The sequence below is a fragment of the Emys orbicularis genome, chromosome 13, assembly GCF_028017835.1.
Source record: "Emys orbicularis isolate rEmyOrb1 chromosome 13, rEmyOrb1.hap1, whole genome shotgun sequence".
Taxonomy (NCBI): Eukaryota; Metazoa; Chordata; order Testudines; family Emydidae; genus Emys; species Emys orbicularis.
Window position 1 is genome coordinate 19,410,333 of NC_088695.1, and position 25,081 is coordinate 19,435,413.

The 25,081-nt window shown below is 52.5% G+C and overlaps 1 protein-coding gene across 1 annotated transcript; it reads right to left on the reverse strand.

Moving 5' to 3' along the window:
- Window positions 1-3,322: 3,322 nt before the first annotated feature.
- LOC135887561 (zinc finger protein ZFP2-like) lies at window positions 3,323-25,081 on the reverse strand. The gene is given in 7 exon segments (XM_065415287.1): window positions 3,323-4,027; window positions 4,030-4,065; window positions 4,223-4,726; window positions 4,889-5,505; window positions 17,524-17,760; window positions 17,989-18,063; window positions 25,048-25,081. Coding segments are annotated over 7 exon segments (2,208 nt in total).

The following is a 25,081-nucleotide window of genomic DNA, read 5'->3' on the forward strand; positions in this document are numbered from 1 at the left end:
GTCGCTTAAGGGTGTGGATCATTCACAACCCTGATTGATGTAGTTATATCAAATAATTCTGCAGTGTAGACCAGGTCTAAGTTTCCCAGATCTGAAGAAGAGCTCTATGTAGCTTATAAGCGTGTTTCTCTCACCAAGAGAAGTTGGTCCAATAAAAGATATTACCTCCCCCACCTTGGCTCTCTAATGATTTAATAAGTTAATCTGCATGCTTGCAACCACTTTGCATGTCATCATAAACTGCAGCTTCTGGCGAACAGAATATTGGGAATCATTAAAAAAAGGATAGATAATAAGACAGAAAATATATTGCCTCTATATAATACATGATACACCCACAACTTGAATACTGCGTGCAGATGTGGTTGCCTCACCTCAAAAAAGATATATTGGAATTGGAAAAGATTCAGAAAAGGGCAACAAAAATGATTAGGGGTATGGAACGGCTTCCATATAAGGAGAGATTAATAAGACTGGGACTTTTCAGCTTGGAAAAGAGACGACTAAGAGGGAATATGATAGAGGTCTATAAAATCATGACTTGTGTGGAGAAAGTCAATAAGGAAGTGTTATTTACTCCTTCTCATAACACAAGAACTAGGGGTCACCAAATGAAATAAATAGGCAGCAGGTTTAAAACAAACAAAAGGAAGTATTTTTTCACACAACGCACAGTCAATCTGTGGAACTCTTTGCCAGAGGATGTTGTGAAAGCCAAGACTATAACAGGGTTCAAAAAAAGAACTAAATAAATTCATGGAAGATAGGTCCATCAATGGCTATTGGCCAGGATGGACAGGGATGGTGTCCCTAGATTCTGTTTGCCGGAAGCTGGGGCAAATGATCCAGGGGTTGGATCATTTGATGATTACCTGTTCTGTTCATTCCCTCTGGGGCACCTGGCGTTGGCCACTGTTGGAAGACAGGATACTGGGCTAGATGGACCATTGGTCTGACGCAGTATGGCCGTTCTTATGTTCTTATCTTCTAACACTGCCGTGCCCCCAGCAATGATGGGGCAGGACATGGGGCTGCACAAACTTTGGAAAGCTGCAGGGAGATGGGTGGGTTGTTGAGTGTGGAGAGAGCGTCTTGGTGCTGTCTGAAGGGTGCTGAAAATGCTGGGGGGGATGGATGCTGAAGTGTCAGGGCTGCTGTCTGGGAGGCAGCCAGGGGATCATGTCGCTTGTACTGAATCTCCTCATATTCCATCCCTGCCAGCTGGGCACACTGCTGCTGCCTTCTGCTTTTCCCATGCGTTTCTTCCCTGCTGGGATCCAGTGCCAGGGGGCAGCGAAAGGCAAGCCAGGGAGGCGCCTTGCCTGCTCACGTGTGGCAGAAAGAGGGAGCTGAAGGCAAACACTTGGGGGGCAGGGAGGGGGGGGTGCATGAAATTCCAGCTGGGATGTGAGAATACATGACAGCAGTTGCAAAATGCAAGGGTGATTTGGGATATGCTGGACACTTGGCGTTTGGATACACCAGCCTAAATATGGATTTAAGTAGCCTCAAGTATTTGCTGCTACCTGCTACCACACTGACTCTTTAGTTTCTTAAATGGTCTGGGGCTGAAGGGGAATCTCTCTTTGGGTATCAAGTAGTGTGCTGGGAGGGTGGCTAAGTCCGGATCAGTCCTCCCAGACTCCCTCCTTCTTCATTACAGTACAGCAGGTGTTTAAAACACAGCATTCTCCTCTACGAGTAACAGGAAAATAGATTTTAAAAAAATATTTACAGAGTCTAAAACTATCACCGGTCTATTTACAAGGTTACAAAAATTTAAAAAAAGGAAAATCGAAACAGACTTGGAAAACAGAGTTGCAAGAGCAGTCAGAGATAGTAATTGATCCAAGACAGAAGCAGAAATACGGGACGAGCCAAATGAAATTAGTTTGAGTGATAACTGTTACCTAGCTTTTCAGTGATGATCCTAACTAGAGGCAGTTGAAAAACACCGTGGAAGGGGAGGGGAAGCAAAAAAATAAAAATAAAAATGTCAGGTCCAGTTTTCAAAATTTCAAAATTCTAAAATTTGCACAGAAGTTTTGAAAGTCCAGACAATGTTGGCCATGCTCTAGAGATGTTCAAAAAGAAGGGGGGAAACAAAAAAGGGGGGGGGGGATTCACAATGTTGGAAAATTAATTTCTTCTCTTTTCCATCAAAATTCAAGAGGTCAACATAATTTTTCATCAGAATGTGACAATTGTTGACCAGCTCTAACTCTAACCTTCCCCCGCCAACCTATGCTTGGCTACAGGTATGGAGATGCCAGCCCTCCAGTAGCCCACGCAGTCAGAGGCTTGGCTTGCTAGGCTGTTGTGTCTCTGGACACTTGAACTCTGCAGGGTAGGGATTGAATTGTTCACTCCACTCACCGGAGGAGCATGGGACTTTGCTGCTGCTCTCAGCACAGGATGCTTCCAGTCTCGGCCTATCTGCCTTTCCATTCTGGCCTGGGCCTCCTAAGATTCCGTTTACAACAGCACCGTGATCCCTGTGGGGATCACACAGAGTGAAGACAGAGAAGATCAGAGATGGAGAGGGCTCAGCAACCGCCTTGCCCAGAGAGGGGCCAAAGCTGGTGACGAGCCAGGAAGGGGATCTGGTCCAGTGCTGCAAGGCTGAATGAGGATGTCGTGCGGCAGAATCAGAGGGGCAACTGGTACAGGCATTGGGGACATGGAAGGGAGAAGTGGAGGAACCAGGAGTGTCCGGGGGAAAGGCCAAAAGGATGGTAAGGAGAGAGGAGGTGGATGGTGTGAATGCCGAAGGAAGAGAAGGACTGGGGAAAGGAGAAAGACAAGACCAGCTTCATCGCCACAGCCCCATTGCAGTATCACCAGCCCCATGCCTTCGCAGGCCCCAAAACAATCAGGAATTTGACTTAAAAATACTAAATTCAGCGTTGGGATTATTTGCCTTCTGGTGTCTGAGCCACCAGGGATCATGTTTTCCTGTCTTTCCCTGCAACCAGGAGGATGAGAAATTTTCAAAGCTGAGATTCTCATGAAAATCCCCTGGCTCCAGGAACTGAGGCTTTAGGGAAAATGCCAAATATCACGAGACTCACCATGAAACTGCAAGAGATTTGGCAGTGCTGGTGGGGATTGGGGGGGGGGGGGGGGGAAGGGGAGGAGTGGGGAGACAGTGGGGGTGTTGGAGAGAAAGGCGAGATTCATGGGGTACCGGGGGGGGAGAGTTGAGATTATGTGGTGCCCAGTGGGAGATTGGAGGGGGAGAGGCAAGATTCATGGGGAGTAAGGAGGGAGGCAGGCAAGAATTAGGGGGAGCGAGGGGGAACAGAGAGGCTGCGGGGGGCGGTTAGTTTATCAGTGATGAGGCCGGGGCCCCGGACGGAGCAGGCGAGGGGAAGGAAGGGTGGGGGAAGGCACGGGATGGGAAGGACAGGGCCCAGGGCAGATCCAGTGGGTTATTGGAGAGGGCAGGGATGGAGATGGGTGAGGGTGAGGAAGGGAAAGAGGGGAGGGCGGGGAGGGGGGCAGAGGAGGTGCCCAGCGGGGAGGAGAAGGAGGCAGAGGAGAAGGCGGAGGAGGCCTGCAGGGGGTTGCTGGTGGCAGCGACCGAGTTCTTGGTGGCGGAGAGCAGCGAGGGCTTGTCGCCGGCGTGGGTGCGCTGGTGCCGGTTGAGGTGGGAGCTACGGCTGAAACACTTCCCGCACTCGGGGCACTTGTAGGGCTTCTCGCCGGTGTGCACGCGCTGGTGGATGGTGAGCTCTGAGCGCTGGATGAAGCTCTTGCCGCACTCGGAGCACTGGTAGGGCTTCTCGCCCAGGTGAGTGCGCTGGTGGGTGATGAGGTTGGAGCTGACGCTGAAGCACTTCCCGCACTCGGGGCAGCGGTAGGGCTTCTCCCCGGTGTGCATGCGCCGGTGGATGGTCAGGTCCGACTTCTGGATGAAGCCCTTGCCGCAGTCAGGGCAGGCGTAGGGCTTCTCACCCGTGTGGATCCGCTGGTGTTTCACCAGGGCCGAGCGCTGCCCAAAGCCCTTCCCACAGTCCGTGCACTTGAATGGCTTCTCCGCCGGTGGTGGCGGGGGCTTCCCTGCTGCCAGGCTCTTCCCGCAGTCCATGCACTGCTGGGCGCGCAGCCTGGGGTGCAGCACGGGGGGCGAGATGCCGCCCAGGCTCTTTCCGCAGTCGGTGCATTTGTGGGGCTTCCCTCCGGCCGCCGCCTGGGCCTTGGGGCCAGCGCCGCAGGCCACATAGCTCTTCCCGCAGTCCGTGCACTGGTGGGGCCTCTCGCTGGCGTGCACCCGCTGGTGCTTGATCAGTGCCGCGCTCTGGCTGAAGCAGCGTCCACAGTCAGAGCACTTGAAGAGTTTGCCGTGCTGGTGGGCGGCCAGGAAGCCCTTGAGGTGCTCGGGGCAGCGGTAGGAGGCCTGCTCAGCAGCATGGATCTTCTGGTGCCGGTCCAGGTGGGAACTGACGCTGAAACTCTTGCCGCAGTCGGGGCAGGTGTAAGGCCGCTCGCCGGTGTGGACGCGCTGGTGCCGCTCCAGGTCGGAGCGCTGGATGAAGCGCTTGCCGCAGTCGCCACACTGGAAGGGGCGCTCGCCGGTGTGGATGCGCTGGTGCTGGGTCAGGTTGGAGCTGCGGCTGAAGCGCTTGCCGCAGTCACCGCACTGGTAGGGCCGCTCGCCGCTGTGGGTCTTGCGGTGCTTGGAGAGTGAGGCCCGCTGGGCAAAGCACTTCCCGCACTCGGGACACTGGTGGGCAGCCACCGCCTCCTCCTCGTCCTCCTCCTCAGCCTGGCAGGCCCGGTGACGGGCTGCCGGGCCGCCGCCGCAGCCCTTGCTTCCTCCGCAGGCATGGTGGCGGCGCTGTTCCCCCAGGTGGGTGCGCCGGTGCCGGTCCAGGTGGGAACTGACACTGAAGCACTTGCCACACTGGCCGCACTGATAGGGGCGCTCGCCGGTGTGGACACGCTGGTGCCGCTCCAGGTCCGACTTCTGGATGAAGCTCTTGCCGCAGTCGCCGCAATGGAAGGGGCGCTCGCCGGTGTGGATGCGCTGGTGCTGTGTCAGGTTGGAGCCGCGGCTAAAGCACTTGCCACAGTCGTCACAGCGGTAGGGCTTCTCCCCCGTGTGTATCTTCTGGTGCTTGGCCAGGATGGAGCGCTGGCGGAAGCAGCGCCCACACTCCCCGCACTGGTGCGGCTTCTCCGGTGTCTGCACCCGCTGCGCTGCCCGCCCACAGCCGTAGTCCTTCCCACACTCGGTGCAGACGCCTGCCCCCCGCTGCTGCTGCGACAGTGGGGGCTCTTTCCCCTTCTTGAGGCTGGTGCGGCGAGTGGCTTTGCCCTCTTGCTTCCCCGGCGTGGGGCTCTTCTGCTGCGGTGGCTGCCCTTCCGACCGGCACTGGCTCCCGCTGGCTTTACCCTGATCCGGGCCCTCAGTTTTTCCTGGCAAGGCCTCGGGTGACTCCGCCTTCTCAGAGCCTTCCTGGGGGGGGGTCGCCTCCTCATTGTCACTTGGCGCCCCGTCACCTGCTGGAGAACCCAGACACAAGTCAGTCCCTGCACCGAGGGGGAAGGGAGATCGGCCAAGGTGGGGATTAGCCCAGAGAGCTGCTGGGGAGATCGAAAAATCAGGAGCTGAATCCCCCCCACCCCCAACACCCTGCCCCAGTGGAGAGAGAGGAGGGGACCTACTCTGCATCCACACCCCATCTGAGCTCTCAAGGGGAGGGGACTACTCCCGGGTGTTGTGGGAAACTGTGAGTGATGGCTGCCAGGAGGATCCAACAGCTGTTGGGAACAATCCTGACCTGGGTGAGATGTGGCAGAACTGGTGGTGGTGGCGATGGGGGAACCACCCATTCTGCCTTTGTTTATTCTGCACCTCAGTTGTCTACAACTGCCTGCTCACTCTCACTTAAAACCATCTCTCCTTGCCTTGAGCTTCTCTGTGCTGTCTCCAATCCCCACTCAACTTCTCCTGGTCTGCAGGACCGCCCAACCCAGCCCCTGCACTCATCTCGCTTCATACCACCCCATTCCTCTAGTCAGAGCCGCACGGAGCACCAAACCTTCCACTTTCCACAATGGTTTAAAGCAAAGGTGGAGATTCCAGGCTAAGTAGCCTTGAAGTCGTGGTGAGAAAAGGCACTCTGACGCGACGATGGTGGGGGACATAGTTAAGGATGGTTGCGACAAGGTTTTGATTTAAAACTAATTATCAAACCACTCTGAAATCCAGACGAACAGTGAGATCAGCTTGGAAACTGGCATGCCAGCTAGGGTTGCCACCTTTCTAATTGCTGGTAACTGGACCCCTGAGGCCCCACCTCTGCCCCGCCCATTCCCCACAAGGCCCCACCCTTGCTCCACCTCGTCCCTCATGGCCCCACCCCCTTCTCTGCCTCATTCCCCAAGGCCCTGCGCCCGTCTCTCCCTCCTCTCCCCTGTCGTTTGCTGGATCATTGCCACCTCCCACCCCAGCTAGGCTCCCTCTGCTTCGGGGCTGAGACAGGAGCTGCTGCAGCCTGACAGGGAGCTTGCCTGCAGGTAGGAGGCAGCCCCAGCTGAGCAGGAGTTGGCACAGGTTAATGACCCAACGCTGCCCCCTGCCCCATGGTAACCGGACTGTTGGTGTCCAGTCAGTACATCTGACCAGACACTGCCAGGTCCCCTTTTCTCGACCGGACTTTCCTGTCGAAAACCGGGCACCTGACAACCCGGACACCGAAGCCAAAAACCAGACTGTCAGGTAAAACCTGAATGGGTGCCAACCCTAACGGCAGCTCAGGGACAAGGGTAGAATCTGTGACAAATTTGGAGTCATTTGGTCCAAGGGTTCCCGAGAGACAGAGGTCCCCTGGAACTCCCTGTTTGTCAAACATCACCTTTCTCAGAACAGGCAAAACAGAAATGCAGCACAACAAACAAGCCGCCAAAACCAGTTGCTACAAAGCTCTTAGCCAGTGGTTCTCAAACTTTTGTACTGGTGACACCTTTCATATAGCAAGCCTCTGATTGCAACCCACCTTATAAATTAAAATCACTTTTTAATATATTTAACACCATTATAAATGTTGGAGGCAAAGCAGGGTTTGGGCTGGAGGCTGACAGCTCACAACCCCCATGTAATAACCTCTTGACTCCCTGAGGGGGCCCGACCCCAAGTTTGAGAAAACCTGCTCTTAGCTATGCCTCCAGGAGGGGAGGAATGAACCACTGGAGAGCTCACAGAAAGAGAAGCTACTTTACAGAGGAGCCTGTAGCCTAAGGGGAGGGGCCACGGGCTAAGAGCCGGAAGGCTAGGAGGTCAAGTCTCCATTGACTGCTGTTAATAATTTCTGTGTGTTCAGAGCTCTTATTGACCAAGGACTCACAACCTTAATCAGAGATGGCGGAAGCTTCCTAACAGCGGAGGGGGTTTCCCCTTCCCCCAGCCCTGCCCCCGCACCGCCTCTTCCTCCCAAAACCCTGCCCCCTCCCTGCGTCCTTGTCCTTACACCGGTAAAAAGTGAGAGGACTATTAAAAGGGCTTTTTAAAGTGGAGGGGAGGCATAGCCCGCCCCATTTCCGGTGCCCCTGACCTTAACCCGAGGGGAGATAACAATCGTTCCCCTCATTTTACAGCTATGATTGCTGAGTTTGCACAAGGTCACTTCAAGCAGAGTTGGGAACAGAACCTAGGTCTCTAATACAGCAGCCCCCCCGACTCGGGGCCTGTCTACATGGCGCTGCAGGGCAGACTACGGGGATGTGAACTGCAGAGAGCATCAAAATGTTGCGTTCTAACTGCCCCACGTAGACCCTGCTGGTACAAACTAAGAAGTGCCCAGCGTGCACTGATGTAATCCTGTTCCAGAACGGACGACGTTAATGCGGATTAGGTACCTTTTAGCTCACACCAGCATAGGGCAGAGTGCAACATTTCAGTGCCCTCTGCAATTTGCACCCCTGTAATCTGGACTGTGGCCCGTGTAGACAGGCCCTCAGACATACTGCCTTTTAGAATGAATATGCCAAACCTATGTGCTGGACTATTCTCTGTAGCCACTTCTCTCCCGACTAGTTCACACCCTCTGCCAGAGCCCAGAGCTCCTGACTCCCAGCCCTGCAGCACTGCCTGGCACGCACCCAGTAAGCCTATCAGCACATCTGGAGATGCCACGCAAATTATGTAATTAACTGATTAGAATATTTGATTAATGTCAGGGCCGCCCAGAGGATTAAGGGGGCCTGGGGCAAAGCAATTTTGGGGGCCCCTTCTATAAAAAAAAGTTGCAATACGATAGAATACTATATTCTCGTGGGGGCCCCTGTGGGGCACGGGGCCTGGGGCAAATTGCCCCACTTGACCCCCCCCTCTGGGCGGCCCTGATTAATGTACTTGAATCCTATCACCATCAAAGCCATCAACTCTATGCTTCTACTGTCTCTGAAATGTCCATTTCTTCCCAGCTCTAAATACATAAATTCTGTCAATAAGATAATTCCTCCTCAGTTCAGAAAGCTCTCAGCCACCCCTCCCTGACCCCCCCGACCCCCTGTCACAACTCTCTTCAAATCCCCCCCTTGTTCCCCTGCCCTCGCATCCCCACAAATCTCCTCAAATCCCCCTCATTCCCTTGCCCCTCCCCTCATAGCCCCCCAAATTTCCTCAAATCCCCCCTTGTTCCCCTCCCCTCGCATCCCCAGAAATCTCCTCAAATCCTCTTGTTCCCCTGCCCCTCCTCTCATACCCCCAAATCTCCTCAAATCCCCTCTTGTCCCCTTGCCCCTCCCCTCATACCTCCCAAATGTCCTCAAATCCCCCTTGTTCCCCTGCCCCTACCCTCGCATCCCCACAAATCTCCTCAAATCCCCCTTGTTCCCTTGCCCCTCCCCTCATAGCCCCCAAAATTTCCTCAAATCCCCCCCTTGTTCCCCAGCCCCTCTCCTTGCATCCCCACAAATCTCAAATCCCCCCTTGTTCCCCTGCCCCTCCCCTCGCATCCCCAGAAATCTCCTCAAATCCCCCCTTGTTCCCCTGCCCCTCCCCTCGCATCCCACAAATCTCCTCAAATCCCCCCTTGTTCCCCTGCCCCTCCCCTCGCATCCCACAAATCTCCTCAAATCCCCCCTTGTTTCCCTGCCCCTCCCCTTGCATCCCCACAAATCTCCTCAAATCCCCCCTTGTTCCCCTGCCCTTCCCTTCCCCCAAAATCTCAAATCCCCCCTTGTTCTCCTGCCCCTCCCCTCATATCCCCGAAATCTCAAATCCCCCCTTGTCCCCCTGCCCCTCCTCTCAGACCCCCAAATCTCCTCAAATCCCCCTTGTTCCACTGCCCCCCTCATGTCCCCCCAAATCTGCTCAAATCCCCCCTTGTTCCCCAGCCACTCGCATCCTCCAAATCTCTTCAAATGCCCTCTTGTTCCCCTGCCCCTCCCTTCATATCACCCAAATTGCCTCAAAACCCTTCTTGTTCCCATGCCCCCCAAATCGCCTCAAATCCCCTCATGTTCCCCTGCCCCTCCTCTCATATCTCCCAAATCTCCTCACCCCCCCCCTTGTTCCCCTGCCCCTCCCCTCATACCCCCCACATCTCCTCAAAATCCCCCTTTCCCTGTGGCCCCTCCTCCCCAAATTTCCTCTAATGCCTTCTCCCCCCAAATCCTCCCTTTGCCTGTAGCCCCTCCCCCCAATCCCCCCCTCTCCTTCTGGACCCTCCTCCCCAAAATCTCCTCAAACTTCCCGCTCCCTCCAGCCCCTGCCCCCTCGAGTTTCTCATAATTGCCCTCCCGACTCTCCTTAAATCGCCCCACATCCGAATCGTCTCTTATCCATAACTGCGGAGGTCCTCCTGGCTGGGAAATCCAGATTACACCCACGCCCTGGCTGCAGCATCCTTTCCTTCACTCCCGGTGGGGACAGTGGTGTCAGATCAGATCCCTGTCTCTCACTCCCAGCCCTTCTGGCTCCTTCTCTGCCTAGATGACCCCTTGTCCTTCCTCCCTTTCCTCACACTTGCTGGCTTGCAGCACTCGACTCTTGTGGTCTCGGTGCCCTACCTGATCCGCCTACCCCCCAGGGCTGTAACAGATCCTTGTTTAACACACACACTGACCAGGTGCGGTGGCCAGCTGCAAATTAGGGGCGAGAAAGTTCTACTGATTTAACTTAAGGTGCAAATTTAAACCAATTTAGTTAAACCAGTGCAAACCTTTTGGTTGGACCAGTAGAGCTTTCATTGATTCAGAAACAGTTTAAATTAAACCAAAATAAGCCCCTCTCAATCCAAAATAAGGGCTTGTCTACCACTGAAAGTTAATTTGGATTAAGGTGAAATGTGGCGTACCAACATGGGGAACAAATATTTGATAATGGGCTCTTCAATCTAGCAGAGAAAGGCAGAACACGATCCAATGGCTGGAAGATGAAGCTAGAGAAACTCAGACTGGGAATCAGGCATAAATTTTTAACAGTGAGGGTAATTAACCATTGGAACTACTTACCAAGGGGTCGTGGCAGATTCTCCATCACTGACCATTTAAAAATCAAGACTGGGTGTTTTTCTAAAAGCTCTACTCGAGGAATTGTTTTGGGGCAGTTCTTTGGCCTGTGTTATCCAAGAAGTCAGACTAGATGATCCTGTTATAATCTGCAGGGCTGGAACAAGGACCATGGAGACTCTGGGACACTGATGTCTCCACATTGCCACGGGAGGCTTAGGCTGGGATCCCATGGGAGGACTCTGTGAGGCTGGGCTCAGCAGGACGTACCGCCCAGCAGGATGGGAGCGGTGGCCCCTCACAGCTCCCTGACTGGCTGATACCAGTACTTAAACTGGGAAGCCATGCAGGGGAGCTGTCTGAGCAATAGCACAGACTACCTGCCTGTCTCTGCTCCAGACCCTGCCTGCAATAGTCCCGAGACTGCGGCTTCTGACTCTGGTTTGTCCTCAACTTTGCTACTGGATGGCTGATGCCCGATCTCCTGGTAACCTGGCCCTGTCTGCCTCCTGACACCTGACCCTCGGTTCTCTCTGTGGCACGTCTCAGACTCAGACCTTCCAGTAGCTGACATGGCCTGACTACTGCTCTGTCCACTAGGCCTGACTGCCCTCATCCCTGTCATGACAGTATGCTCAGACCATTTTTGCCTCTCCCCAACATCCATCCAACCCCTCCACAGATGATGAAAGGGGCTGGCCACCCTCCAATCAGCCGCTCCCCCCCCCCCGATGGCCTGGGACCTGCAGGAACAAGTCACCTCTCTGCAGGCGGAGGACCTCGCACTACAGACCCACGCTGTGCAGCATGCCCTCAATGCACAGACCCTAGGTGAGCAGCTAGCACACTCACAGGGAGAAGCAGTGACACTCTGTGCCCGAACAAACCACCCATCGCCTGAACCAGGCCCCACGGCGCCACTGCCCGAACGGTTCGATGGGGATCTTCAGAAATTCTGGGATTTTCTGGACCAATGCAGGCTGCTCTTCCTGTTCCGCCCCCGAGCGTACCCACAGACCAGACTAAGGTGAAGCTAGTCATCAGCCTGCTCTCTGGCAAAGTGCTCCATTGGGCTTCCCCGCTGTTGGTGCGGAACGGCCCTGCACTCTCCGACTGGGATGCCTTCCTGCAAGCCTTTGTGACCCTCTTTGATGACCGGCATTGCATCCGCACAGCAGAGTCTGCCCTCCAGAAGCTTTGCCAGGGGCAAGAGCCAGCCACCTCCTACACCTCCCATTTCTGACAGCTCATGGCTGATATTGAATGGAAGGAGGCAGCCCAACGTTACCAGTTCCACTGGGGACTCAATGATGGGGTCAAAGACTAACTAGCCCATGTCGAAAACTGACCCACCTAGGCGCCTTTATTGACCTCGCCCTGCGCATTGGCTCTTGGCTGTGAGAACAGAAGGAGGAAAGGGACAGGATACAGAGGGACCTAGACAAATTAGAGGATTGGACCAAAAGAAATCTGATGAAGTTCAACAAGGACAAGTGCAGAGTCCTGCACTTAGGATGGAAGAATCCTATGCACTGTTACAGACTAGGGACCGAGTGGCTAGGCAGCAGCTCTGCGGTAAATGACCTAGGAGTTACAGTGGATGAGAAGCTGGATATGAGTGAACAGTGTGCCCTTGTTGCCAAGAAGGCTAATGGCATTTTGGGTTGTATAAGTAGGAGCATTGCCAGCAGATCGAGGGACGTGATTATTCCCCTCTATTCAGCATTGGTGAGGCCTCATCTGGAGTACTGTGTCCAGTTTTGGGCCCCACACTACAAGAAGGATGTGGAAAAATTGGAAAGAGTCCAGCGGAGGGCAACAAAAATGATTAGGGGGCTGGAGCACATGACTTATGAGGAGAGGCTGAGGGAACTGGGATTATTTAGTCTGCAGAAGAGAAGAGTGAGGGGGGAATTGATAGCTGCTTTCAACTACCTGAAAGGGAGTTCCAAAGAGGATGGATCTAGGCTGTTCTCAGTGGTAGCAGATGACAGAACAAGTTGAAGTGGGGGAGGTTTAGGTTGGATATTAGGAAAAACTTTTTCACTAGGAGGGTGGTGAAGCACTGGAATGGGTTACCTCGGGAGGTGGTGGAATCTCCTTCCTAAGAGGTTTTTAAGGTCAGGCTTGACAAAGCCCTGTCTGGGATGATTTAGTTGGGGATTGGTTCTGCTTTGAGCAGGGGGTTGGACTAGATGACCTCCTGAGGTCCTTTCCAACCCTGATATTCTATGATTCTATGAAAGGAGGGGTGGCCCGACACCCCGCACCTGCCCTCCGTTTTTACATGGGGTGGGGGAGGGGAGACCAGGACACACCCTTGCCTCCTGCCCAGCTCAGAATAATTTGGGCAATGGACCAGCCTAGGCCATTGTATGAACTAGGTGTGTGTATGAACTCCATGATCCGGAACCACCCCCACCCTCTAGTAGAACCCCACCTGGGAACCATGATGCCTCTCCGTATTTCCAGTTGCTACTGAGGTAGCAGGTCTTGGGACAGGCACAGTAGATCTCCCCATAGCTAGCGATGATAGACTCTGGGGCTGCTGCCAACTTCATAGCTGCTGAGGCAGCCAAAACCCTCTAGGTCCGGCCAAAACCCACACCGGACCTTGTGGAGATGATTGATGGGTCACCTTGATCGTTGGGACCAGTGATTCAAGAGACCATCCGTAGTGGAAGGGCACCGAGCAACAATATGCTTTGATGTGATCTGCTCCCCATTCTTCCTGATAATTCTTGGCATTCCTTGGTTGGAGCAGCATGACCCATGTATCTCCTGGTGGTGGTGGAGCATTAGCTTCTCCTTTGAATATGGTCAGAAAGCATGTCTCCAATGATGCAACCAATCCCAAAATGACCCGTACTTAGGCCTTAGGATGGGAGGAGACTCTCACAAGCAGAACACTGGATTGCGGGGTCTACCCAGATGTGAGTGGCAACAGGCCAGAACCTCAGCCTCCCTGACAAGTACTACGACTACCTGGATGTGTTCGAAAAGAAAAATGCAGACTCACTACCCCCACACAGAAACTTTGACTGCCTGATAGACCTACATGCCAGGGTAAAGGTGCCCTACCGGCAGATATACTCCATGTCTGATCCAGAGCTGGAGTCGCTACGTGTGTATATCCAGGAAAACCTCACCAACGGCTTCATTTGGAGATCCACCTCTCCAGTGGGGGCACCAGCCCTCTTTGTGAAGAAGGATGGATCACTACACCTCTGTGTAGACTATTGTACACTTAACCAAGTGACTATTCATAACCAGTACCCCTTACCCCTTATTCTGGAATTGCTGGACTGCCTGAGGATCACCAGGATCTTCACAAAACTAGACCTTGGGGGAGGGGGCATACAATCTAGAGCACATAAGACCTGGAGCCGAATGGAAGACCACTGACCATATTTGTACCCAATATGGGCACTTTGAATACTTGGTGATGCCATTTGGCTTAACCAGTGCTCCTACAACATTTCAGCATTTTGTGAACGATGTGTTCAGGGAACTCCTAGACCAGTATGTGATTACCTACCTCATCCATAAACTGGTATTTCCTGAGAACCTGGAGCAGAACTGCCACCATGTCCTGGGGAGACTATGGAAGTATGGTTTGTATGCCAAACTGGAAAAGTGCACCTTCAACCAAACCACCAATTGATTTTTGCGATGCATCATCTTCCCAGAGGGAATTAGGATGGATCCGCAGAAGGTGGAAGCCATTTGCAACTGGACAGCATCCCGAACTCTCCGGGAACTTCGGCGCTTCCTGGGCTTTGCAAATTTTTATAGGAGATTCATCACTAACATCTCTTCTCACTTAACTTTCCTCCTCCGCAAAGCTGTGTGATTTGCTTGGTCGCCCAAAGCCCAGCTTGCTTTTGACCAGCTAAAGACTGCCTTCACCATGGCCCCAATCCCAGCACACCCTGACCCAATTCGTCCATCAGTAGTAGAAACAGATGCATCTAACGTGGTGCATGGGGTGGCACTCTCACAGCAACTCAGACCCCCATCAGTTCTGCTCAGTTGTGCAATCAATTCCCAAAAATTTACCCCAGCTGAGATGAAATATGGACAAACAGCTGCTTACCATAAAAACTTTATTTGAAGAATGGAATCACCACCTGTAGGGAGCTCAGCACCCAGTACAGGTCTTCACCGACCATAAGAACCTCGAGCACCTTCCCAATGCCCGAACGTTCAACCAGAGGCAGCTAAGTTGGGTCTTGTTCTTTTCTTGGTTTGAATTTACAATCACCTACTGCCAGGAAAGCAAAATGGGAAAGCCGATGCTCTGTCACAGAAGGGGGAATTCTACTGGGAAGTGAAGAACTGACTTCCGAGCCTCCCTACCTCTTCAAGCCCGGTAATTTGCCAATGCCACAATTCAGCAAGACCTGCTCTCCCTCATCCAGTCCTCCGCGAAAGAAGACCTGCTTGCCCAAGGGACACAGCCCATGCCCCTGTGGCTAAGGTGCACCATGTGGGATGAGATAACGTACTTCGACAAGCACATATATGTGTCCCCAAAACGCCCCTGACTGAAGCTGTAATGGCTGTGCCATGACACTCCAATGGCAGCTCACTTTGGCCGCTGGAAGACCTCTGCATGGTTGCCCATTTTTTCTGGTAGCCCCGCACGTGGACTGAGGTCCAAGCAAACGTGGACTCCTGTGAGTGCTGTGCACGTACCAAGATACCCTGAATCAGAGCCCGTGGCGCCTTAGGACCCCTGGAGACTCCAGCTAGTCTTTGGTCCGCCATCAGCCTAGGTTTTATTGTGGAGTTCCCACTGTCAGATGGCACACCATAGTCTTAATGGTTGTGGACCGCCTGACCAAAATGGCCCACTTCATCTCCTGCAACCAGCTGCCCTCTGCTGAGGCTACGGCCTAACTCCTACTGCACAACATGGTCCGGCTCCACGGACTCCAAGCCACATAGTTTCCGATCAATGCCCACAGTTCCCCTCTTGCTTCTGGTGTGAAATGTTCAGGCTACTGGACATCCGCATATCCATCTCTACTGCATACCACCCCCAAATAGAAGGAAAAACTAAACAGGTGAACAAAATACTGGAGGAGTACTTGAGGTGCTTTGTAAATTATCGTCAAGATAACTGGTCTATGCTCCTGCCTTATGCAGAGTGTTCTTACAACAATGCTGACAATGCCTCCACGGGTTGGAGCCCCTTCTTCGCTAATTACAGGTTCCAATCCAGCGTTACCAGCAGCCTCCCCAACCCCAGTCACCACCAACTGGGTCCAACAGATCCAACTCATTCAGGAAGAGCTCAAGAACCACCTAGAAGTGGCTAAGGCGGCCTACAAGAGGCATGCAGACCATCAGTGACAAGAAGCTCCAGTATTTATGGTAGGCCAGAAGGTGTGGCTTGCCACCATACACCTCCAGACCAGGCGACCCACTTGCAAATTGGACTACCAGCTCCTTGGACCCTTCCCAACATGCCAGCAAATTAACCCGTTACCTTCAAACTCCAGCTTCCCCAGTCTCTCAAAATACACCCAGTTTTCCATGTCTCCCTTCTGAAGCCCTACACTGAGCTTGAACCACACCACTGCCTTCACCAGTTGAAATCCAGGGTCATGAGGAATGCGAAGTGCATGCCTTCCTCAATTCCCGATGGACACCTGTATTATCTGGAATGGCTATGGCCCCGAAGAACGCATTTGGGAGCCTGCCTCCCATGTCTACAGCCCTGATGCGATAGAAGAAATCCACAAGGCTCACCCAGACATGCCTGTGCCGGCACCACCGTAAAGGGTTGGAATCTGGGCCCAGGGGGTTCTGGGCCACTGACACCTCTGTGTCACCACAGGAGGCTTAGGCAGGGCTCCCATGGGAGGACCGTGTGAGGCTGTGCTCAGCGGTACGTACCGCCCAGCAGGACAGGAGTGGGGGCCCCTCACAACTCCCTCGCTGGCTGATAACCAGTACTTAAACCAGGAAGCCATGAAGGGAAGCTGTCTGAGCAACAACACAGACTGCCTGTCTGTCTCTGCTCCAGACCATGCCTGCAATAGACCCTAGACTCCGGTTTCTGACCCTGACTTGTCCTTGACTTCGCTACTCAATGGCTGGTGCCTGACCCCGATCTCCTGGTAACCTGACCAGGCCTGCCTCCTGACACCTGACTCTCAGTTTGCTCTCTGGCCTGTCTCGGACTCTGACCTCCTGACTCTGCCTGATGCTTGCTCTGACCACTAGGTCTGACTGCCCTCTTTCAAGTCATGACAAGTCCCTTCTGGCCTTGCACTCTATGAATTTAAAGCTATTCCAAAATAACTCCATTTACACAGACTTTTACTCTATGCATCTGAAGAAGTGAGGTTTTTACCCACGAAAGCTTATGCCCAAATAAATCTGTTAGTTTTTAAGGTGCCACCAGACTCCTTGTTGTCCATTTACACATAAGCCCAGAGTGTGTCTGCATAGGGGTTCACATTGGTTTAATTAAACCAGTTTAAAAACCAATTTAGTGCAACTTTGCTGTTTAGATATGGCTTAATTTTTGCCACATGGGCTCATTTTAGAGCACTGGATCTCAGGAATCCCTTGATCAATTGCCTTCAAATTTTCCCCACTCACCCAATAATTTTCAAGCTCATCTGACTTTATTTGTATGGAGATTTTGCAGAGAGAGACAAAACTCTGGCCAGATCCTCTGCTGGTATAAATCAGTGTAGGCTCACATCCAGTCAAGGGAGGTATGCCAGCTGGGGATCTGTCCTTAAAACAGGGACTTCGCTACAGGTTAAATATTTAATAACCACACACCTCAATGCTGGAGGACTAGGGTCATGAACCCAGGTCGTTCTGCTCCACAAACACAGGCCTTGCCCATGTGAACTAAAGGGGAACTCCCCTTAGCTGTAGCAGTAGTAGGTCTCTTATTTTCTCTGTCGGCCCAGCCACTAGAGTATAACACCACTCAGGTACAAATGCACATACACAGCATCTTGCTGCTCTCCACGCCCCAGGCACCTCCCTCCCTCCTCTCCATTAATGCCCCCAGCCCTCCCATCTGCCACTGACCTCCATCCTTGGCACTCCTTGTGGCTTTCTTGCGAGCCTTGCGCTTGCCCTCCTGGCTCTGCTCCCTCACCAGCTCCCGCAGCATCTTCTCCACCTGGCTCCGGCCGGCGGTCTGCAGGATGAGACCCAGCTGCCGACGCAAGTCAGGGGTCATCCCTCCTTCGCTGGGCCCAGCCGTGGCTGAGTTCTGCACCTGGGCTGGCTCCAGCTGGCCCTGCTCTGACTCCATCTCTATGCCTGAAAGGGAACCAGGCTATCAGCATGCTGCTCTGATGTGAGGGAAAGTGAAGGTAACCTAGAGGGGTCTGTGTATAAATTAGGAGTAATGCACTTGGGTTGCTGACACTGATTCCCTGTGTGAATGAGGGGTGTTCTCCATGGACCGCCCCTTGATTTACCCTGAGGAGCACTTCTGTAGTGTGAAGAATGCACAGGCCTATTTCTACCCAACCCAGAACAACTTACCGGATACCAATCCTCTCCTCCTGTGGGACTCGGCAAAAGCGGTTATCCGGGGCCAGCTGATCGCAATCTCCTCCGCTAAGGGAAACACGGATTGGACTAGCATTAGACATCAGAAGTGCTTAGATATAAGGGCAAAAACCCAAACCCAGATCAATAGATGACACAGATAAAGGAGACAGAGACGGGTGGTTAGATTAGATTTTCAGGCCAGATGAGACCTTTATGGCCATCTAGTCTGACCTCCTATATCACACAGGCCAGAGAACCTCTCATATCTTGAGAGAGCCATATCTTGCGGTTGAACTAGAACAACTCTTTAGAAAGAGCGCTAAGGTACTTACACAGCCCCCATTATCAGAACATCTGAGCCACCCCTCAGCCTTCGCTGCTCTCATCCTCACAACACCCCTGTGAGGTAACACAATGCTATTATCCCCATGTTACAAATGGGAAACTAAGGCACAGAGAGAATAAGTCCCTAGGAAAAAATCTGTAGGAGAGCAGGGAACTGAATATGGGTCTTCAGAGTCCCAGGCGAACACCCTGCCTGCTGGACCATCAACAGAGAGCCAAGCTTCATTCACAGAGCCCAAGAAGTAGAGCCTTCAAGCTTGGCTCTCTGTTGATGGTCCAGCAGGCAGGGTGTTCGCCTGGGACTCTGAAGACCCATATTCAGTTCCCTGCTCTCCTACAGATTTTGATGATTTAGTTGGGAATTGGTCCTGCTTTGAGCAGGGGGTTGGACTAGATGACCTCCTGAGGTCCCTTCCAACCCTGATATTCTATGAATCTATGACTTCACCCCAGCCCTATGTTACTGTTCCAATGGTTAATTCCCTTCTCTGTTGAAAACATGCCCCTTATTTTCCATTCGGACATATCTAGCCTCAGTTTCCAGCTGCTGGATCTCTGCCTGCCTTTGTTTGCTAGATCAAGGAGCCAATCTGCTATCAGAAATCTCCTTCTCAGATCAGTATTGATAAACCATGATCAAGTGACCCTCTTCACTTCGGTTATCAGCTACATAGAGGGAGCTCTAGAAAGCTGAGTAGGGAGCTCAGCATGGCAGGATCTAAGCTTAATCCTGTGCTCTCTGAATGCGATGGAAAAATCCCCACTGATTCAGGAACAGACTTCTAGAAAATATGAGAGTCTGAAGAACTTAGCCCAGCTACTTGGATTCCTCCATGGCTTCCTACCAGCCATGCTAATGGAGGAAGCTGATGTAGCGCCCTTTTTCCAGAAGCAGGAAAATTAAGAGGCTCCCTTCTGGCCCTGGAATCTGTGAGTCTAGGATGAATGGGCTGGTTACAGGCTGATCACATCCATTAGCTCTGGTTTTATCATGCAGGCCAGGACAGCTGCTCCTAGTGACTGTAATAAGCAGTGCGGCTGCCTAATGGATAGTCCACTGGACTGGGACTCAGGAGACCAGGGTTCTATGCACAACTCCGGCCGACTGGCTGACCTTGAGCAAGTCACTGTCTTGTTCCGTGCCTCAGTTTCCCCAATTGTTAAAGGGGGATAAAAATAGTGACCTCCTTTGGCAAGTGCTTTGAGAACTCCTGTTGAAAAGTGTGCGGTATTGAGTAACATCAATATTCCCTGCTCTCTCTGGTCGCTTGGTGGCTCTCGTACAACATCCTCTGTGATGCTGAACAGTCATTGGATCAGGTGGAGTAGCCATGCCCAGAGCTATGCAGCTCGGGCACCTTGGACATGGCAATACACTTTTCCTTATTTAATTTGGCTCCTGAGTGGTTAACCCAAATGGTCCATTCCCCCTCCCGCCACTGGCTGTCAAAATAGCCAACAGCCCTCCCCATGGTGTGTGACGTCAGTGGACCATCCCAGACCTAAGAGTCCTCGGAGCAGCTGAAGAAACCGGCTCTAGCTTTTAGGACCCAGGTCAGCAAGGCACTTAAGTAGGTGCCAAACTTTAAGCGCATGAGTAGGATTCCAATGGGACTACTCACGTCCTGAGAACCACGCACATGCTTAAACACCTGGCCTTACTTAGGTGCTTGAACAAGGATTTAGGGGCTGAATTTTAACCTGGTGATTTTAAAGAGGTGGGGGGTGTTATCTCCTATCTCCAAATACTAAAATTTAATGGCAGGCTAACATCATTCCCAAAACAAACAGCCTCAGATCTTGACTCACAGCTCAGTATGTTAATTGGTTTGCTAGGACATATGACCACCTCTGAGATGGCCTTCATTCCCTAGCTGCCTTTACTTATCCCTCCTTCTGTAGGGTACAGGAATTGGGTGATAGCCCTTTAAATGGATAAAGGGATGACCCACAAACATGAAACTGGATTAATCACACACATGTGGCTATTTCATGGTGTTGCTAGAGGGCAGAGTTAAGGTTGTTTGGGTGACTTAGCTGTGCATATCCGTACCTCAATGTGTGTGCTGATTTCTTTTTAAGTTTAACCTTAACTGAACCTCCTAGAATTATAATGTTTGGTTTTTGGGATAACATCCTTGTAATGTATCTTACCCTCAATTACTGGTATGTACTATTATCAACCAAACTTCATCTGGATGTAGTTTTTAATCACACCTTGACACAGAATTGTGGTTCAGAATCTCAGTGTTCATTTAGATAAAAATAAGTATTGAGTTCCTTATGATTGCGGAGAGCCCAAAATAAATGAGCTCTCAGCTGCTTCACTCATTTGGATCAGGGCCAGATGGACTCCTTCATTTCGTGACTGTGAATATGGTATTTTCTCCAAGACAGCACAGAGTTCAGCATCTGGCTGCAGCCGGATACTGTTTTCTGTTTCCCTCCCCTGCCGGGACCTGTCGGCAGCTGCCTCTTGCTCTCTAGTTTTCACTGCAAAGGACAGTGAATTGGGTTACAGCACAGGAGACTGGGAACCGGAGCTGGAGTCCTTCTTGCAGCCATGAAGGGAGGGGGGGGGGGGAGAGGAGTGAAAACTGAAGGCTAGTAAGCGAGGCAGCTGGGAGAGATATGCTTCTGAAGCTGTCGGCACCTCCCTCTTTCCCTGGCACAGGTGGGGAAGAAGGGGTCTCTTAATTACATTATCTAGATAACATCATGGGAGTGGAGCTGGGCTGCTTGGACAGCACAGCAACGAAATCCATCCTTGGAAATTACTGTCAAAAATAACCAGTGGTCTCATTGACTTTAGTCTCACCTCGGTTGCTGGGTTGAGTGTGCAGGTGCCAGGCAGTGCTGGCAGCCTGTGATACACAGGAGCTCAGACTACGATCTGATGGTCCCATCTGGCCTTAAACTCTGTGACTCTAAAGGGATACCACCCAGTTCTTAGCCACTTCCCCTTCTGACTGAATAGCCCCATGATTTTTTGTTAAGGTTGAAAGAAAGTGAATGATTTTATAAGGCAGACAAGGAGAGGTAGGCCAGCCTTATGTTTAAAAGCATTTGCCTGCGATTCAGGAGAGCAGGGTTTCATTCCCAGATCTGCCTCTGACACCTTCTATAAATTGCCTTACTGCTTGGTGCCTCAGTTTCCCCATTTGATAATAATTCTTGTCTATTTAGCTCTTCAGGGAGAGACTACCTCTTATTGTCTGTTTGTGCAGCGCACAGCATGACGGGGCCCTGACCTCAGTCAGTGTGTCTGTGCAGTGCTCGGCCCAACAGGGCCCTGGCCTCGGTCACTATGTGTCTGTGCAGCGCCCGGCGCAACGGGGCTCTGACCTCGGTCACTGTGTGTCTGTGCAGTGCCTGGCGTGACAGGGCTCTGACCTCAGTCACTGTGTGTCTGTGCAGTGCCCGGCATGACGGGGCCCCTGACCTCGGTCACTGTGTGTCTGTGCAGCGCCCAGCGCAACGGGGCCCCGGTCACGGTCACTATGTGTCTGTGCAGCGCCCAGCGCGACGGGGCCCTGATTATGAGCCTCTGTAGCATAAAAAATAATGATGTGGGTATAAAAAGCCTTGGGTAGGATTTGAAATAAACACCTCCGCCGGCTCACACCTGCATAAAACTACAGCTGCCAAACATGGAGAGGTTAAAATCTGCAGCTTGAGAAAGGGCTGTTGGTATCCGGGGTAAGGTCATGGAAAGCCACAGTCTTCCAGGAGGCCCCTGGCTCTCAGCCCCTGTTGAGAACGAAGGTTTAATGAAAAGCAGCTGGGTCTGGAATCTGGCTAGAAGGCTGAGTCTGAGCAGCTGCCCTTTTGTCTTGACCTACATTTCGGCCTCTTCACAAGTGTCATGCTGCTCCTATGCAGGTTGGAGAGCTCCAGGCTGCTCTCCGAGACTACACAAATGCAATTTCAAGAGGTCAGATCCCCAGCTGGTATGACTTAAAACAGCTCCATTGAAGTCAAAGGCCTGATGCTGATTTACACCTGAGGAGTATCCTGCGTCAGTGGCTTACTCCTGATATACCCCAGGGTGAGCAAGAGGGGAATGAAGCCCAGTGGGAATTTTCTGTAATATTTTTATGAAGCCTCTGCGTGCCTCAGTGTCTCTCTGTAAATTGCATCGCTCCCCAATGGGTGCCAAAGGGTTAATGCTGCTCCTGGAACAGCACAGGAGGCATGTGCGTGTCACCACCCGGTCTGGGGGGGGAATGCGTATTGTCATTAAAGAACGGGCTGAAACCAACCCAAATCAGAGGATCCAGCAAGACAAAGAGATGCCCCAACCACTGAACAATGAACAGCAGGAAAACCCAGCCCAACAGAGCTGGAGAACATGGTGTCAGGTGACTGGAAGGAGGCGGCTTTTTGGAGGGACAGGAGAAGGAGCCAGGGATGGGGTCCATCACAGCTTGGCTGGCCCATCATAGCACTGCTTTGGCCAGCATGGACACAGCTCTTTGTGCTACCCTAAGGACTTCCACATTCTGTAGCCAGGGGATTAATAAATTGGTACCTTGCTTTGCAAAGGCTGCCTGTGTCGCTGCCAATATTCACTGAGCATTGCATCCTGAAGGGTTGCTGTACAGGCCTCCTGCAGGAATCTGGCTGGGCTGGATTCACTGCCAGGAGCCCCGGAGAGAGACAGGGAGCACTCATGCCAATGCTCCAGTCTGGGAGTCTTGGAGGACCCGGTGGAGCTGTGCTGGTCCTTGGGGCCCGGCCACTAATGGGGTCACTCCCAGGGGACTGGTGAGAGGCTGGGGCATAGACCAGACTGTGTGATGCTGTGACATGATAGCGGTCATAGAGTAGGGGGGAGATGCTAGCAGGCTTCAAATACTTGAAAGGCTGCCCTAAAAGGATGGAGGAAAAGTTGTTCTCTCTTGCCACAGAGGGCAGGACAAGAGACAATGAATCATAGAATATCAGGGTTGGAAAGGACCTCAGGTTGTCATCTAGTCCAACCCCCTGCTCAAAGCAGGACCAACCCCCAGACAGATTTTTGCCCCAGATCCCTAAGTGGCCCCCTCAAGGATTGAACTCACAACCCTGGGTTTAGCAGACCAATGCTCAAACCACTGAGCTATCCCTCCCCACAATGGGTTCAAACTGCAGCAAAGCAGATTTACATTAAATCTCTGGACAAACTTCCTCACTGTAAGAACAGTAGGACAATGGCCCAGACTGCCTGGGGAGGTCGTGGAAGCTCCTTCGCTGGAGGTTTTCAAAAGGAGGCTGGATAGCCATCTGTCTTGAATGGTTTAGATACAACAAATCCTACACCTTGGCAAGGGGTTAGACTGGATGACCCTTGTGGTCCCTTGTGACCATATGGCTCTATGATTCTATGACACCAAGTGACTCCAATGCAGGTACCCCAGGGGGGGGGAGAGGCGAGCCAGGCTCACGAGATGATCAGACGTTCTTATCTGCCGACATTTGCACAAAATGCACCGTTCTTTGGTTGTCACCGTACGGACTGTGGCTGCACTGTGTTTGGCGAAGGGCCTGAGTCTGTTGACGCTCTTCACGCTAGCTGCCTGTTTGCTGCTACGGACGTTCGTCTGCTTTAGTACATGCAATTACATGCTCTTTCCTTCTTGGGAGCCTAACGCCAGGCTCCTAAATCCCTATCTCGGGTCCTAAATGGGCAGCCTTATTGTCACTCACTTCTCTTTCTCTTGCCCGTCCCCAAATCCAGACAGGTGCGTTTAGAGTCCACATGGATTTAGAAGCCTCACTTTATGTCTCCGGGTTTCAACATTAAGGCTAAAGTGCTGCTCTTACATCTTGTGGGCCAGCTCCCCAGCAGGGATTAATGGGCCAGAGCTCCACTGGAGTCAATGGGGCCAGATTCCCAGTTGGTGTCACTCAAGCAAAGCTCCGCTGGAGTCAATGGGGCCACACCCCAGCTGGGGTCAATGGGCCGTAGCTCCATTGAGTCAATGGGGCCAGATCCCCAACTAGTGTAAATCAGTGTTGCCTCATTGACTTGAATGGATTATGCTGATTTGCACAAGCTGTGTATTGGGTGTGTGGTCATGGCTTATCCACTGGGAAGGCCAGGCGTCTGCGGTACTGTGCCCCCTATAAGAGAATCAGGGATTTACACCCCAGAGATGAAACAACAGCTAAGGCAGAGAACAAATAATAAGCCACTACTAGCCTATTGATTGTTAGTGTGTTCTAGTACAACGTCGATCCCCCAGCCGCAATCAGGACCGCATCGTGCAGGATGCTGCCTAGACAGACACACGTTGAGACACAGTCCCTGCCCTGAAGAGTGGATCCTCTAATTAGAGAAGACGAAGGATGGGAGAGGAAACAGAGTCACAGAGAAGGATCAGGATGTGCCCAGGGTCCCACAGCAGGGCCCAGAAAAGAATCCAGGTTCCCTCAATCCCAGCCTGTCTCCTCTGGGCCCAGGTCCTCTCTGAAGAGGCAGCTTGTTCTGGAAAGATGTTTATAAAAATGAACCTGGAAATGCAGCTCTGCTGCCCCACGGAAGGCCCCGGGCATGCAAAGCCCAGCACCGCTGCTGTGGGAGGACATGCGGAGGGGACCACCTCCCCTACACAGGTTCTGGAGACCATGGGGCTGACCAAGGGACCAGGGAAGGGCCCTGAGCAGAAGCCGAGCCGGGCGCTTCCCATGCCTCCTGGAAATCATCATGGGCAGGATCCTTACCCAGCGAGATCACGTTCTCGTAGTTCTCCTGCAT